This window comes from Protopterus annectens, chromosome 7.part0 (genome assembly GCF_019279795.1).
Source record: "Protopterus annectens isolate FY-2018-M chromosome 7.part0, PAN1.0, whole genome shotgun sequence".
Lineage (NCBI taxonomy): Eukaryota > Metazoa > Chordata > Ceratodontiformes > Protopteridae > Protopterus > Protopterus annectens.
In genome coordinates, this window is record NC_056739.1 from 1,980,970,427 (window position 1) to 1,980,986,169 (window position 15,743).

Consider the following 15,743-nt stretch of genomic DNA (forward strand, 5'->3'; position numbering starts at 1 on the left):
AAAGCTTAGCTCGAGAGTTTTTGGCTGGCGTGAACTTGATATAAGGCCGGTTCGGTTCTGAGGATGAAACCAACAACCCATCGGTGATGAATGGGATGAAGATTAACATCAGATTGTATATACCTTGTAAGAAACAGTGGCAGTGCACACATATTATTTATTCTTCTTGTCCTCATTTTCCTTAGTATGATTTTTAGACCCTCATGCTTATCTATTTATCTATTATAACAGTTTCAACAAACACACCCACTGAAAAAGAATATCACAAAATATCTTTTAACATGTGCAGGATATTTATACATTTTGGTCATCTATTGTATTTAGTATATTAATTACAGTTTTCTCAAACCTGCCACTATCATGATTATTAATGTTCAAAAAGAATCAATACACACTTATTTTAGATTTGCCATCTCCTCATTTGTATTCATAACTATCCAGTTCTCCAGTGCTGGGAGAAAAATCTATGGTTCTTGAGGAGTCTGAATCACCCTTTAGGAATTTCTAGGGTTGCCACCTTTCATCATGGCTAAAACTGGAGTAAAGCCACACCCCTCACGTCACCAGTAACCCTGCCCATCTCACCTCCTCTCCCGCCCACATTCCACCCATTTTGTGACATCACCTGGCGGGGAACTCCTCTTTTTCTGTTCCTGCTGCATGCTTTCGACTGATTTATTATGCTTTTCTATAAAAAAGCATAGTAAATCAGCCAATTTACAAACTCTGATAGTCTGTTTTTTTTTAAACAGGATACCGGGTTTGTACAGTGTGAGCAGGAGCATCCCTGAATCCTTCTCTGAGATCACACACATTGTCCGAAGTCCGGTTTTGAATGAAATTGGTAACAGGACAATATGACCGAAAACCAGACAGTACAATCAAAAACAGGACAGCTGGCAACCCTAGGTGTTTCTATCTATACCCAGGCTCTGCAGTGTTCATTTATAACATCATCATAATTTTTACTGTACTGATGAGGATAGCTGAAAATAAATTAACATTGCTGGCTAGCTTGCACTTGCCTTTCCTTGTTGCTGACTTTCCGAGAGGTTTGTCAGTTTGTCAGTTCATAAAAGCAAATTAATGGCAAAGACACAATATCAAGAAGCCTGCAGAGTTTAAAGAAGACATACCAGTTTAGGCTCTCAATTTGTACCTTTTTTATTTAAATCAAAAAAGGTGGACAGTTTTGATCTTAGCTCTCAACTTCTTTCTTCAGGAATTAGTGGCAAAGCCTGAAACCAGAAGCCATATAGCTGAACCACCACTATGAGCCTCTACTATAGGAGGTCAAAGATATTACCCATTGAAAACTTTAGCTTGATTGGGTCTTTCTTGCAATATTTACATTAGTAAGCAACTCACAGGCTGCCAATATTGACTGATTGTATTCCATCTCAGTGTTTTTCCAGAAATTCAATTTTTGCAAGGGACATGGCAAAATATGATACAAAAGATTATGGAAATTCCAGGACAGATGGGAGCTATGCTTTTGGCCAAATTGGGAGAAACAAAGCCAAAAATAATGGGAGAACAAAGGTTCAAAATCAGGGACAATTGTGAAATATTACTCTAACTCACTTAAAAAGTTCATAGCACAACAAGTTTTTAATCAAAATGCATTTTCTGAATAATAAAAATTATTTTACTATGATTTACTATGATTCATTTGCATGTTATTTGCATACATTCTCTATCGTGCATTTAGGCTTACTGCACTGGAGTACAGACTGTGGCTATAAACCATTATTAGCCTTTTCCTGTCCTTATGTTGCCATTTTTAATGCAAGAGTAAATTGCGCACTATCCAACATATTAGAAAACATTTCTGTATACCGTCATGCATAAGATTCATGGTTAATGCTTCTAGACTCATTGCATTAAATTAGATTTAATATATTAGTTTATGAAACGTACAAGAAAGATCTTTTCCAAACTGACAGTCAAAACTGGAACATAATACATTTTCACAAATAGTAGAATAGGTAAGGTAATGACTTCCTACTTACCAAAAAGGGAAGTATATAAGTCTGCTAACAAGGAATACAAGTGTAAAAAATGTAAACTGGATATTGGCAAGATGACTGAACCCAGCATAAAGCATCATTTTGGCAGACTAGAAAACAAAATTTAATTGAATTAATCTTTGTATCCATATAATTTACAAAAAGAGAAAACATGAACAGATTTTGATGACAGACAAATTGCATGGAAAGCTGATCTAATCCATCTCCCTATCTCACTGTTTGGCAGTACAGGGAATCAGTCCTAGCAAACAATCAAATGTGCAGATTCAAATTAGAAACTAGAAATGTCATCACTATTTATTTAACAGATAGGTGCATAGGGCCACTAAGACCTTTTCATAACCACCTCATCTGGTACCCTGTGTAGTTCCTCAAAATGGCACCCCCAACTGAAAGCTGATAAATAAAAAAAAGAGTCTTAAAAAGATCTTTGATGCTCCTTTAATTGTAGATTTACTACAATACACACATATACACTGAGTGCTTCAGCCACAAATGGCATTATTTTTATGAAGGGTCTTAAACTCAATGCTAAGAAATGCATAATTGTAACCTTTGGGAAGTCAACCATCCCAACTAATTACCATGTTGATAATATGCCCCTAAGAGTTGCCCCAGTTTGAGGGATTTGAGTAACTATGTAGACAGTAGCCTTAACTTCAACCATCACATGGCCACAGTGATGAGGAAATACTTTTATATTGCTCAAATTATCAGTAAGGGCATGGCATCTAGGGCCTGTCTTTATCAGACCAATCATAGATTACAATGTTCCCTTCTGTATGTACTTGAACAGACATATGCAGCAACTAGAGTGACCTCAGAGGTTCCCTACAAAAATAATACAATGGGTAATATACCTGCTTTTCAAAGAACACCTTAAATCCCTTTCCCTCTACTCAGTCTCCTATGTATTACTGAGGGGTGATCTATGCCTAGGTTACAATGCATCCACAAACCTCGTACTTTTGAATCTCTTGTATATTTGTAAATCAAACAGTACCAGAAATAAAAGGTCTAGGGACCTGAATTTTTTCTGTGACTTAAATAGAACATTATGGAGAGAGCAGATATGTATATCAAAGATTGCCCTTCACTTGGAGCAGGCTTCCAATCTATATGAAGCTGAGTTTGTCTATTACCCATTTTAAACACAAGCTAGACCAGTGGATGGAGAATAGGAAATTTACACTGGGCCTGGCAGCCATGTCCCTTATGGGCAGAGGATGCCTAGCCCTCAATGTCCTATCGAGATACAAGATGTCAATATTCTTTCTGGAAAACTTGGCTTGACTTAGAAAGCCTCCTCACCTGGGTCATTAGACTAGTAACAATCTATTTATCTATGAATCTATGAATCTAAGGTGTTAATCCTCTCAACTTCATGAATCAGTGCCTGTACTATGCTCATACATAATTGGCACTTGCTGATCACCCCCCAACAACCTGCACCTGGGACAGCTGCCCTACTTCATCACAACTTAGATATGGCTCTGATACCCTTTTCAGTCACTACATAGTTTCAAAATTGGAAAATATATAAAAGAAACAATAGATAATAATATTATAAAGAGCAGTAAAAAAAATTGATAGCAACTACTTACAAAATGCTACATGTATTGGTCATGACAATATATCTACCACAGAATGCAATTCTTCAGGTTTATAATAAAACTAAAACAGAAGTCAAATGTTTCCAAGTTAGAGATTCAATATAACTGCACTCTCTTAACTGCAAACAGGCCCACTTTTTCTCACCCACTCACTATATCCCTAGTGTGCCTTTAAACGTGATGGCTTTTGTCACTTTTCCCCTTGTACATTGAAGACAAGCAGGCGGGGTAGTTTGTTTAAGATGCTTTATTACATAGAAACACATCAAGATGGATAGCAGCATCAAGAAATATAAACAAACTGATTGAGAGACAGAGCTTACTCACATACATGCTTACATCTCAGCAGCTTACTACAAAAGGGCAGTCAGACTTGCACATGCTCAGTATTTATACACTTGTGCAAACCCTTAGATAGGTTCTTAAAGAGACATACACACATTGATTTTCACCCTCCCTTTTAGAAAGATTGCCCTTTATCAAAATTACATTTCAGAAAAACATGCAACAATATAGACATTTAGAAACAAACACAATGTTCATGTCCAAGTTCCCTTGTATCTGGAACATTGTCTGGATATGTGACCAAATCTCGATACATAACAATCAGGGCTGTGTTTATCAACAGGGCCAGTCTTCAGTGAACAACTCACATCAGGAACCTCGGGATTCATCACAGGAACCGGGATGCTGTCTGGAACTTCTACTGGAACTGGAACACTGGATAATTCACTTTGAGATAAAGAGTCTTTCTCACAGGCTATATGCGGACACCGATATCAAATGCTTCTGATTCCACCTAAACTCAATTCCACAATGTGTGATCTCAGCTTTGGGCAGATGTTCTTCATGACTCCAATCTGATCATAACCTTTGGACGTTTGCATCCTTATCACTTCTCCCTCTCGTAATGGATTGAGAGGTTTGCTGGTCTTATTGTAATAGGACTTTTGAGTTAAGCCTTTCTTCAACAGATTGGCTTTCACTAACCTGTTGTTCTTGACACATGGAACCAACAATTGACTGCTGATGGGTAATGTGGTTCTGGTTTGTCTCGACAGAGGTCTCTGAGCAGGTGAACCAAGATGTTTATCACAAGGAATATTTCTGAGATTCAAGAGAGTCAGGAAAAAAAAAGTCTCATTTCAATTTCTCTAGTAACTGCTTTGCACTTTGAACTGCATGTTCTACCAAACCATTTGACTGCAGAGACTCAGGGCTACTCATGACATGAGGAGAGTTCCACTCATCAGCAAATCATTTGAACTGTTGGCTTGTAAATTGGATGCCATTGTCAGAAATAACTTTGTGTGGATTACCATGGACTGCAAAATTAACTTCATCTTAGTAAGAGTAATGACAGTATTGGATGCTAAAAATCTGACACAGGACAAGACAAAACCCAAAACTAAGGCAGCAAAGGAACGGAACTGAACCAGATGTCCAAAAGCCAAATACTACTTTATTAGATACAGATAAGCACTTTCGTCCACTAACTTATGTGGACTTCATCAGACAAGAAACCAAAGTAAGTTAATATCTTAACTAGACTAACAATTACCACAAACATGATGTCATTTCCTGGTGGTAGTTCTGAACATACACACTTTAAGCAAACATTTGAAGCACATCAGTCATTAAAAACAAATAAGACTAAATAGATCTAATTAATCCTAGCAAATTATCCAATATGTTCCTTAAAAGCTTAATATTTAAAAATTAAATATTAGGTCAAGAACATCAAATATGATATTATGTTGCACCAAATAAGATGAAATAAACAATTGGATGATTAAATAAACAAATAAATAAATAAATATCCAGTTCTCGTAATAATCATAACCTTCCTATTATGCAAATTCCAAAAAACAATAAAATACTGTAAAATATTAAGATTTCATACAGCTCCTAATATTAGTTGCAAATGTAAAATGTTAAATAGATATTTAAAATAAAAATAAATATAAAATAAATAATAAGTTATATACAAATCAACCACAGACTAATATTATATAGAAATGATTAGGATATCATCTCAAAATAGCTTTTAATTTTAACAAACAACTAATAGAAATATATTTGTTAATTCTGGGCGAGCAATTAGCTCTCACAAGTATTTGCCACATTAACTCTTTTTTCACCAAATATAAGGCCCATGGTTCCCCTCTCACTGTTGGATACACATTATCTATAGTCATAAAACAAAACACATTGTCCTTATAAGCCTGAATGTGTCTTGCTAAGGCATTGTTAATATTTGCTTTCTTTTTTTTTTCAAAAACATTTTTATTTTGTTTTCATTATAAACATATGCAAATGTGCATATAACAAATACAATAAAACAATTACAAAACTATTTACAATATTTACATTCATCCATGATGAACAATCATTTTATCCATGAGAAGTTATCAGTATTTGTTCAAAAGGTTTTCCAGTTTTTGCCATGCTATTTGTTTATGAGTAATGTTATGAGTTCTATAACAAATGGTTTGCAGATCTTTTTTACAAACAACTTTTGCTAAATTAATAAAATTTTTAAACATTAAATCTTGTTTACTTTTCCAGTTCAAAGTAATAAATTTTCTGGCAATTGCAAGAATTGACCAAAGTAAGTGAATCTGAGATTTGGGTATTACATTAGGTATAAGAACATTGAATAGGATTAGTGAGTTAGAAATATGAGAGTTATCAGACCATAAAGCATTTACAAAACATCTGAAGTATTTCCAGTATTGAACAACATTTCTACATTCAATGAATATGTGAACCCAGAAGGCCTCTAATAATTCATCACATTTCCAACATTTAATTTCACTGTTTTTGAGTATAAGATTTATTTTATGTGTAGTATAGAAACTCATATTCATAAATTTCCATGTATACAATCTCCAATATAATGAAGAAGAGGTACTCTACGTAGAATTCAATAAAAATGTTTTGAATTCATCAGATATTTGTTCTCCATTAATCTTTACATAGTAATTCCAAAATTCTGAGTTAAACTTTAGAGTGTCTTCTCTTAGTATTTTATAGATAGGTGAGATACTTAATTTTGATTATCTGTCTTTTCAAGACACCTAATAAAAAGCTGAATCAAACTAGGTATAGATTTAGTCTCTACGTTGATTGATACTCTCATTTTGTTTTCTATAAACTGCTGTAATGAGTGTATAAACAATCAACTGTCTTGACTATTATCAAAACTACATAAAAGAGAGTTTAGTGGTTTAATACTCTTATTTTCAGTAAACTGATGCTAAAATATCAAGTTATTTTCCTTTAATTTTTGCATCTCATTATTGTTGAAAGAATCTAGGCAATCAGGGGAGTATGCTATAGGGAATATAAGAAACAGAAATTGTTTAATGTTGTAATTACAATCAATTATATTTTTAAAGTTATTAAATATTTGATTAATGCCATAAGAAAAATGATCAACCTTCTTATTAAATAAATAAAATCCAGGTAAAAGCAAATGAACTCTACTTATTCCATATTGTTCCTTAAATTGATTTTCTATAGTTCTGACATCAGTTATATTAATCTCATGTATTGTTTTCCAACCAGATATATAGGTAGGTGTGATCCAGTGTAATATTACATTAATTATAACTGATTTGGAATAAAGATCTAAGCTAGGGAATGCTATCCCATTACTGTTCCAAGCTCTAATCTGCCATTTATATGCAATCCTAAGTTTTCAGGAGAATGATACAATTTTAGTAGCATGGAATTTAATTTTTAAATAAGTTTTTGGGAGTGGCTAGTATCAATGACTGTATATAAAACAAAATTTTAGGTAAAATTATAATTTTAATTAAAGAGAGTCTATCCTCCATTGTGAAGAACATTTTATTTCCTCTTTTGATAAGTTCACTAATGGTGGTTATTAAATTATTGTAGTTTAGTTTAACAGATGTTTTCCATGTACTCTTTATACTGACACCCAAATATTCTAATACATCATTCCATTCTCCCAATTAAACATCATTCCATTCTCCCAATTAAACAGGCTAGTCTCACTTACGTTTTTGTTGATTGTTTTGTTAATTAGTAATGTTTTGGATTTATTATGCTTAAATTTAAGCCCTGAAATTCTTTTAGACTTGCTTAAGGTATTTATAACATCATGCAAAGAACTATCAGTATCACCCAATGTTAACATATCATTAGCAAATAATTGTATCTTAAGACAATAGTCCTTATTAATTTGAAAGCCTTTTATAGTTTGCTTGTTTCTGATATATGTAGTAAAAGGTTCCATTGAAAGAGCAAATAATAATGGTGACAAATGACAATCTTGTATAGTTCCCTTGAGGATTTCTAGTGGTGTGGATAGACATGATCCGATTTTCACATAGGCTTGTGCCCCACTATACATTTTCATTAATAAGTTGAGAAAATCTGAAGAGAATTCAAAACCAATAAGAATTCTTTGTAGATAAGACCAACTAACAGAATCAAAAGCCTTTTTTATGTCTAGGCTGATAATAGTTGTTTTTTGTATTTGCATGCTATGTTTATTACTGATAGTAATTTAATAATGCTATCTTGCACTTTTCTAAAAAGAATGAACCCTGTCTGATCATTAAGTATTAGATTAGGTAATATTTTCTTTATCCTATTAGCTAATATTGTCATGAAAAATTTATAATCAGTGTTTAGTAACAAAATTCACCTACATGAATCACAAGATTTGGGGTCCTTAATATGAGGGAGATAATTATTTCCACAATGGCGGTGTTATACATTTTTACTTAACCATAGTAAAGGCACTCATCATTTTCTTTATTATATATTCAGGAAAAATCTTATATAGTTCAGGAATTATTCCATCCAGTCCTGGAGCGTTATTATTTTAAAATTTTGTATTTGCTCTTTCACTTCTGTTAGTGTTATTTGCTTATTTAATATGTTATTTTTCTGCATTGACACCTTAGTAGTTATATTTTCTTGAATAAAAGTATTTATTACATTATCTGTCTCCAAAAATGGTGTGTTATTATTTATATCTTTATAGTAGTTTTTGAACACTTCTAACATGCCCATTAAGTTAGATGTACTCTTAACTGAACGATCACTTTTATATTTAATCTCATTAATAAGATTTTGATTGTTTATTTTTTTGGATCTTACCACTATTTTATGTAGCTATTTGGGATTTACAGCATAAGATTGCAATTTCAAATTTTCCAGTTTATGGCTCCCTTATGATTCAGAACTTCTTAGTATTTTTGATTTAACTTAGCAATTCCATTATGTGCTACTTTGTTATTTGGTTTTGCATCCATTTTTATCTTGTCTATTTTTTTGTAAGTCTAAAAGTTGTTTATCCCACTCTCTCCTTTTTTAAGGTTCCAAGATTTTATTTTGCCATATAAATAAACTTTAAGGCTGTCCCATAGTATAGTATCAGTCACTTCACCATTATCATTTGTTTCCATAAACATGTCTAGTTCTTTCAATATCCATTCCCTAAAGTCATTTAACTTAGTTATTTAAGCAGGAATTATCTGTAGAAATCTTAAATCATCTGTATATGTAGTTAATGTAAAGTTTATACATTATGGTCCAAAAGTGGACAAGTCATTATAGATACGTCACTTATTTTAGAGTATATATTATTTGATACAAAGACCTTATCAATGTTTTTTTTTTTTGTATACTAAACCAATATGAATAATGAGTATAGAATAAGGAATAATGTTCTCTTAGACCATGTATATCTTTAAGGTTCATCTGGTTTGTAAAGTCATTTAACTTCTTGGCTTAAGATGTTAATTTTATTTTACCATTTTTAGAAGTATTATTGCCTGATAATAGACAGTTAAAATCACCTGTTGCTATAATTTCCCATTTTGCATTTAAAGTAATCAGGTCCAGATATCTGTCAACATATTTAGTACTCAGTTCTGGTATCCCGTATGTATTAATCAAAGTATAATACTTCCTACTGATTTCCAAAATAACCATGCTTAGCATCCCATCTTTATCTGAAATTGTATCTATATTTCTTGGCATAGTATAAGTATTTTTCCATAGAATAAGAGTGCCCCTTCTCGTAGTCTTAAAACATGAATCATCCAGAATGGTAGAGCCATTGAATGAGTATTTTTGAAGATTTTTTTTTTAAAGATAGGTTTCCTGTAAAAAGATGATCTGGGCTTTATGCATTTTGATATAGTTAAGCAAACCAGCTCTTTTGACATTATTGTTTAAACCATTAATATTTAATGATAAACATCTGTAAGCCATTGACTATAACATGTATGGTATTACTAACTGAAAGACCGTTCTTCTGTGTTGACTTGAAATCTACTGAAAACGTACTTATCATGGATACATAATGTGTATTAAGTACTACTATCAAAAAACCAAACTATTTACAAACACATGCATGAAACATAAAGTTTTTGGTTTAGTTAAAAACTTAACTAAACCATCCACCCCCACCCCCAATACTAAATGACACAAATTATCCATCTCTGCTTAGGATATAGTATAAAAACAAAAAAGAAAAGCATTATGAAAGCAACTAAAGAAATTTGAATCCATGAAATATACATTAGAATGAGAGTGTCCAATATATCTGAAGCTATATGAATATGTCACATATGATAATAGCACCTTTAATACATAGATATGCCAGAAATACACATCAGATCAAAGTAAGTATAAACATCAGAAGCTGAAGGTTAAGAAGATTGTCATTATTTCTAAGACTTTTCAAGAAACATCAGATAATTTATCCATTTTGTCAGTCATCTATCTAACATTTTTCATGTAAGGATCTGTTGAATATTTATATATATATATATATATATATATATACTACTGAAAACTTCCGAACTGTTAAAAACAAAAACAGAAATCCAATGAATAGACGCTGAGCCAGAACTTCATCAGAGCAAAATGTAATGCATTTGCAATACTGTGCGAGCTTTAAATAGTCTAACTGGTGTTAAAAAATACTTCACTATGATTGGTAGATATTCTACGCCAATGCAGTAGTATTTGGACTAATGAGAGGCACTGCTATAAAACAAAAGGTTTTATCTGTTAACATAGCAGTTTTTTGGAGATTGCAACACACTGCTGGAGCTGAAGGAATTAAGATGGCAACTCCTCCTTGAAGCAGATACCCCACCAGGGCTCAATGAGAATCTCAACATTAAATGTGCATTAAAGTGGTACAACTAAAAAGTGACAGCACGCCCCCTAGTGGCAGGATGTTAACAGATAAAACCTTTTGTTTTATAGCAGTGTCTCATTAGTCCAAATACTACTGCATTGGAGAATATCTACCAATCATAGTGAAGTATTTTTACACCAGTTAGACTATTTAAAGTCAGCACAGTATTGCAAATGCATTACATTTTGCTCTGATGAAGTTCGACCAATATAAAGTTTAAAGAAAAGCACTCAGCAAAATAAGTTTGGGCTCAGCGCCTATTCATTGGATTTCTGTTTTTGTTTTAACAGTTCGAAGTTTTCAGTAGTATAAGTTTATTTCTTCCTAGTCTTATTCGGTTTTGTTTTTCTTATATATATATATATATATATATATATATATAAACACTTATTACAACATAACTATTATATTTTGCAATTATACACATATTACTTATATGTATTAACAATATCTTTGTTGACATCTTTCATCAGGAAGGGGGGGGGGAGAGAGAGAAAAAAGAAAAAAAGGGGGGGCCTCACAACCCTCTGTTTAGTTACTAAAGGTTTAGTTATATAACATAGGTCTGATGTTAATATGCATAATGGGTTTTCTAATGTATCTCCTGGTTCACATGATGTAATTTAGTTACTAACAGTGTCATTGAATCTGCAGAATATATGCATCTATAAGAGAACATAAGCATTTTCAAAGGAGTTAAACACTTTTATCAGAACTAATTATTTACCATTTAAAATATCTAGTGAAAGATAACAGAACTTCAAGAGAAAAGAATTCTAAGTACAACCATTTAACAAGTCCAAAAGGTCAAATGATGTCATCACTGTTGTTTCCTCAAGATGCAGCTTCATAAACTTGTTAAAAAGTATAAAAATAGGCTCATGCACAAAATAAGTTGTCTCTAGTGAAGAAAAAAGCATTTCTGGTAGGATATTCAGATCTTGAAGCTGTTAGAGTTTACAGAAAGCCAAAAAAAAACATGCAAGCTGCTTTGTCAGGGCATGTCATGAATCTCCACAATGAGAACAGTCACACAACAGACCACCAGTTTCCTCACAAAACATCAACATCATGAAAAAATTAACCCTTTCATATAAAAACAGCTATTTAGAAGCAACAAGCTGTCTCAAATCAGAAATCATATTATAACATTTCAATCATATACCCACCAGTTAACCAGGCTAGATAGAGAGAAAAAAAGGAACCTAGTATATCCATATATATATATATATATATATATATATATATATATATATATATATATATATATATATAACTTATATTTAGCTATCTATAAAACACCATTAATGTACTGTATTAATGTTTAAATGTATCTAAACAAAGAGTCTAAAACATCTAGTTAGAAACACTAATCAGAAACACCTTGTTACCCCACCACTGACCCACTAGAAAAAATGCACTTTGGTTTTAGGTCAAATTATACTATTACTGAAGAAGTAGAAGACATACATCATTTGTAGTTATTTAAAAGGGACAAGTATGTAAAGTACTTATAATGGGGAAAAGAGAGAAAAGGAACATTGCTAACAAAAAAGAATAGGAAGAAAGAGAGAGCAAGAGAGAGAATGTTATTTAAATACTTAGTACTATATGTAATTAAAAGTAGATATAGAAAGGAAAAGCGGAAGTTAATAATAAAATGATTCACATTACCTTACAGCATACAGACTTTCCAGAATAAAATGTATTATGATTCATAAAGCAAAGCATTTAAAATTAGAAGGAATTTATTCATTTGTCCTTTAGTTTCTTTGCTCCTTCTTTCACAGACCATCCATTTTTGTTGCCTGTCTCTTCAAAGTCTTGGATGACCATTCCATTTCTTCTATGTCCGACAGTATTTTCTTCTTTTGGATAAATTCTACTGCTTCTTGTAGGGAATCAAAGATCTTCATTCCTTCTGGCAAGGTGATTCTTATTTTTGCAAGAAAATAATTTGAGCTTTAATATTGGCTTTTTTCAAGGACTTAATTAGAGGAACACATTCCTTTCTACTGGATATGACTGTAGAGTTGTAGTCATTGTCAAAATGAATAACTTTTTCACCCATCTTGATAGGGGAATTAGTCCAAGCTGATTTCAGCACTAAGTCCTTGTCTTGCGAGAAAAGAAATCTAACTATTATAGACCTGGGGTTAGATGAACTCAGAGATGAAGCTGGATTTGCCAGAGACAGATGAGCCCTTTCAATTGCAAAACAGAGGGATTCAGGCAAGTTTAGTGCTGATGAAAACCACTTAGTGAGGAATTAAATGATGCTAGTACCCTCTTCTTTCTCAGGAATTCCATATATTCTTATGTTATTCCTCCTTGATCTACTTTCAAGGTCTCTCAATCAGCCTGGTGTTTTGTTTCAGAAGAAATTCATTGTGATTTTAATTTTCTGTCATTCTAGTATCTAGGTCAGTTGCTGTTTCCTCTAAGGCAAGAATCTGTTCAGATTGTTTTTTTACTATTCCATTTAGAAGTTCCAGTTGTTTACTGCATTCTTGTTTGATAATATCCAAGTTCCAGTTGTTTACTGCATTCTTGTTTGATAATATCCATTTTCTTTTCAAATTTGTCCATTTTTAGTGACAGTTCTTGGATGTTTATAAGATGTAGTTCATTCTTCACTGCACTCCCCTGGTGTGGGTTCTTCGAGTTGCTTATCTTGAGATCTCCAGTAGAAAACTTCTTGACAGGAATAATTAAAAAATTCTCTTGACTACATATTAATTTTTAGAAAATAATAAAGAGTCTATGTTAATCTAACTTTTAGTTAGATTTTTCTAAAAATTAAAGTATATTTCCTATTGGGATGTTAAAATCTAAACAGAACTATGGATTTCTGCTGCTATCAGACTGGCATCTTGGCCACACACCCCCAATATTAGCATTCTTAATAGCATAACAGTGCTCATAAATTCTCCCCTTAAGTTTACGGTGTGTTTTGCCGACGTAAAAACATGGGCATTCGAGTACACAGAGCTATCTATATAGACCATTTTTGAATCGCATTTAAACTTTCCATGAATTTTATATGGCTTATCTTGAATACTAAACAAATCCCCCACTTTAATATATATTTACAATAGGGGCAACACCCATAATTCCTCATGTGGTTCAATGGGCCCAATATATTTAATGTGGTAGATCTCGACTTCTCTAAAAGACTTTTAAAATTAGGTGCTTTTCTATATACCGCTAAAGGTTTTGAACCAATCTTCCCAATTATTTCCAAATTCTCTGGAAAATAACCCAGTTTTTAGTTAGGATATCCTAAACTCTTTTATAATCAGTAGACAAAAGTGCTTATCTGTATCTAATTAAGTAGTATTTGGCTTTTGGACGTCCGGTTCAATTCCATTACTTTGCTGCCTTAGTTTTTGGTATTTGTTGTTTTAAGTATTGGATGTTAGATTGGGAAGTAGGTCAATCTCGAACCAGTTGGACTAAGAGCCCACTAACACCAAATAATGTTGACCATTCCACTCAAAAATGTTGCTAGCTACTGTTAACCAAGGTAGTTCAGGAATCTGGTTCAGCTGAAGTGGTTCTTTCTGTTGATATGGCCTTTATTACACATGGAACGCAATGAAAAAACTCTCTCAATATCTTGTGACATAGAGGGCCAAAATGCTAGTCCTCTTGCCCTTCTTTTGGTAGATTCTGCTCGTGGGTGATCTCAATGTAAGATAGTAATGTACTTTTGTTGCAAAGACATTGGAACAATAACTTTAGGATCTTCCATGATGGAGTCTATATTACATTATCAAAGTTTCAGGACTTTGAACACCATATGCTTGACACCATATGATCGAAGTACTGAAATTTCAAAAATGTAAAAAAAAAAAACAAAAACAAAAACAACAAATGTAAGCAGGGGGGCAAACCCCTATGCACCCCCACCCCCTGCTACTTAAATATACCAACTCTGAGATCGCACTTTAATGGAGTTAGGCACAGGAAAGTTAAGGTTTCACTTTCCTATGCTGTAGTCTGAGTTGGTATATTTAAGTAGTGGGGGTGCATGTGGGCTTGCTCCCCTGCTTGCAGCAGTTACATTTGTTGTTGTTTTTTATTTTATTTTTTTTACATTTTCGAAGTTTAAGTACTTCGATCATATGGTGCCGACCATGTGGTGTTCGAAGTTCTGAAACTTCAATAATGTGATATAGACCTCCATGATGATACCATTCCCTGACAAAATATCATCTCTGTATGGAAAATAAGATTGCACTTCTGGAGGTAAACTAAATTGCTTTGACAGCCATCCTTCTTTGAGGAACTAGTTAAGCTTCTGTAAAACTGGATCTGTTGCTCGTAGCCTAAATTTGCATTTCTACGGATTGAACTTGAGCCACTTCATGTGTTCTTTCCAGAACATTTCTGAGGTTTCCATCATGGTCTGCTTCACCATTACTCCTACCAGTATGTCTTCTACTATTATAGTACAAGGATACCCAGAAACAATTTGCTCCATTGCACATTGAAAGACTTCACTTGCAGAATTTATCTCAAATGGCATTCTCAGTAATCTGTACCTTCCAAACAGAGTATTGAAAGTAGTGAGCAACAAAGATTTCTTGTCAAGCAAAACTTGCCAAAATGGACAGTGCATCTAAGTCAGAAAAACAGTGGCATTTGACATCAGAGCTGCAACTTCTTTGACTGTGTGCATTGGATAATGAGGTATTTTCAGTACCTTGTTTAAATATCTTGTGTTAATGCAAATTCTGAAGTCATCTGAACTTTTCTTATGAGCTACCACCATGGAAGATGCCCATTCAGTCAGAGTTGCAGAACTGACAGGACAAATCGCACCTTGTTGCACCATTTTGTCTAGTTTGGCTTTGACTCTAGTCTGCATACCTACTGGAACTTTTCTGGCTGGCCTGATTA

The 15,743-nt window shown here is 33.1% G+C and overlaps 1 protein-coding gene across 1 annotated transcript in view; it reads right to left on the minus strand.

Moving 5' to 3' along the window:
- CERS3 (ceramide synthase 3) overlaps window positions 1-15,743 on the minus strand; it is a 734,999-nt gene that overhangs the window by 181,996 nt on the left and 537,260 nt on the right. Inside the window, exon 10 of the mRNA XM_044078405.1 lies at window positions 2,013-2,119. Within this exon, the coding sequence (XP_043934340.1) occupies window positions 2,013-2,119 (107 nt within the window). The remainder of the gene's footprint in view (window positions 1-2,012; window positions 2,120-15,743) is intronic.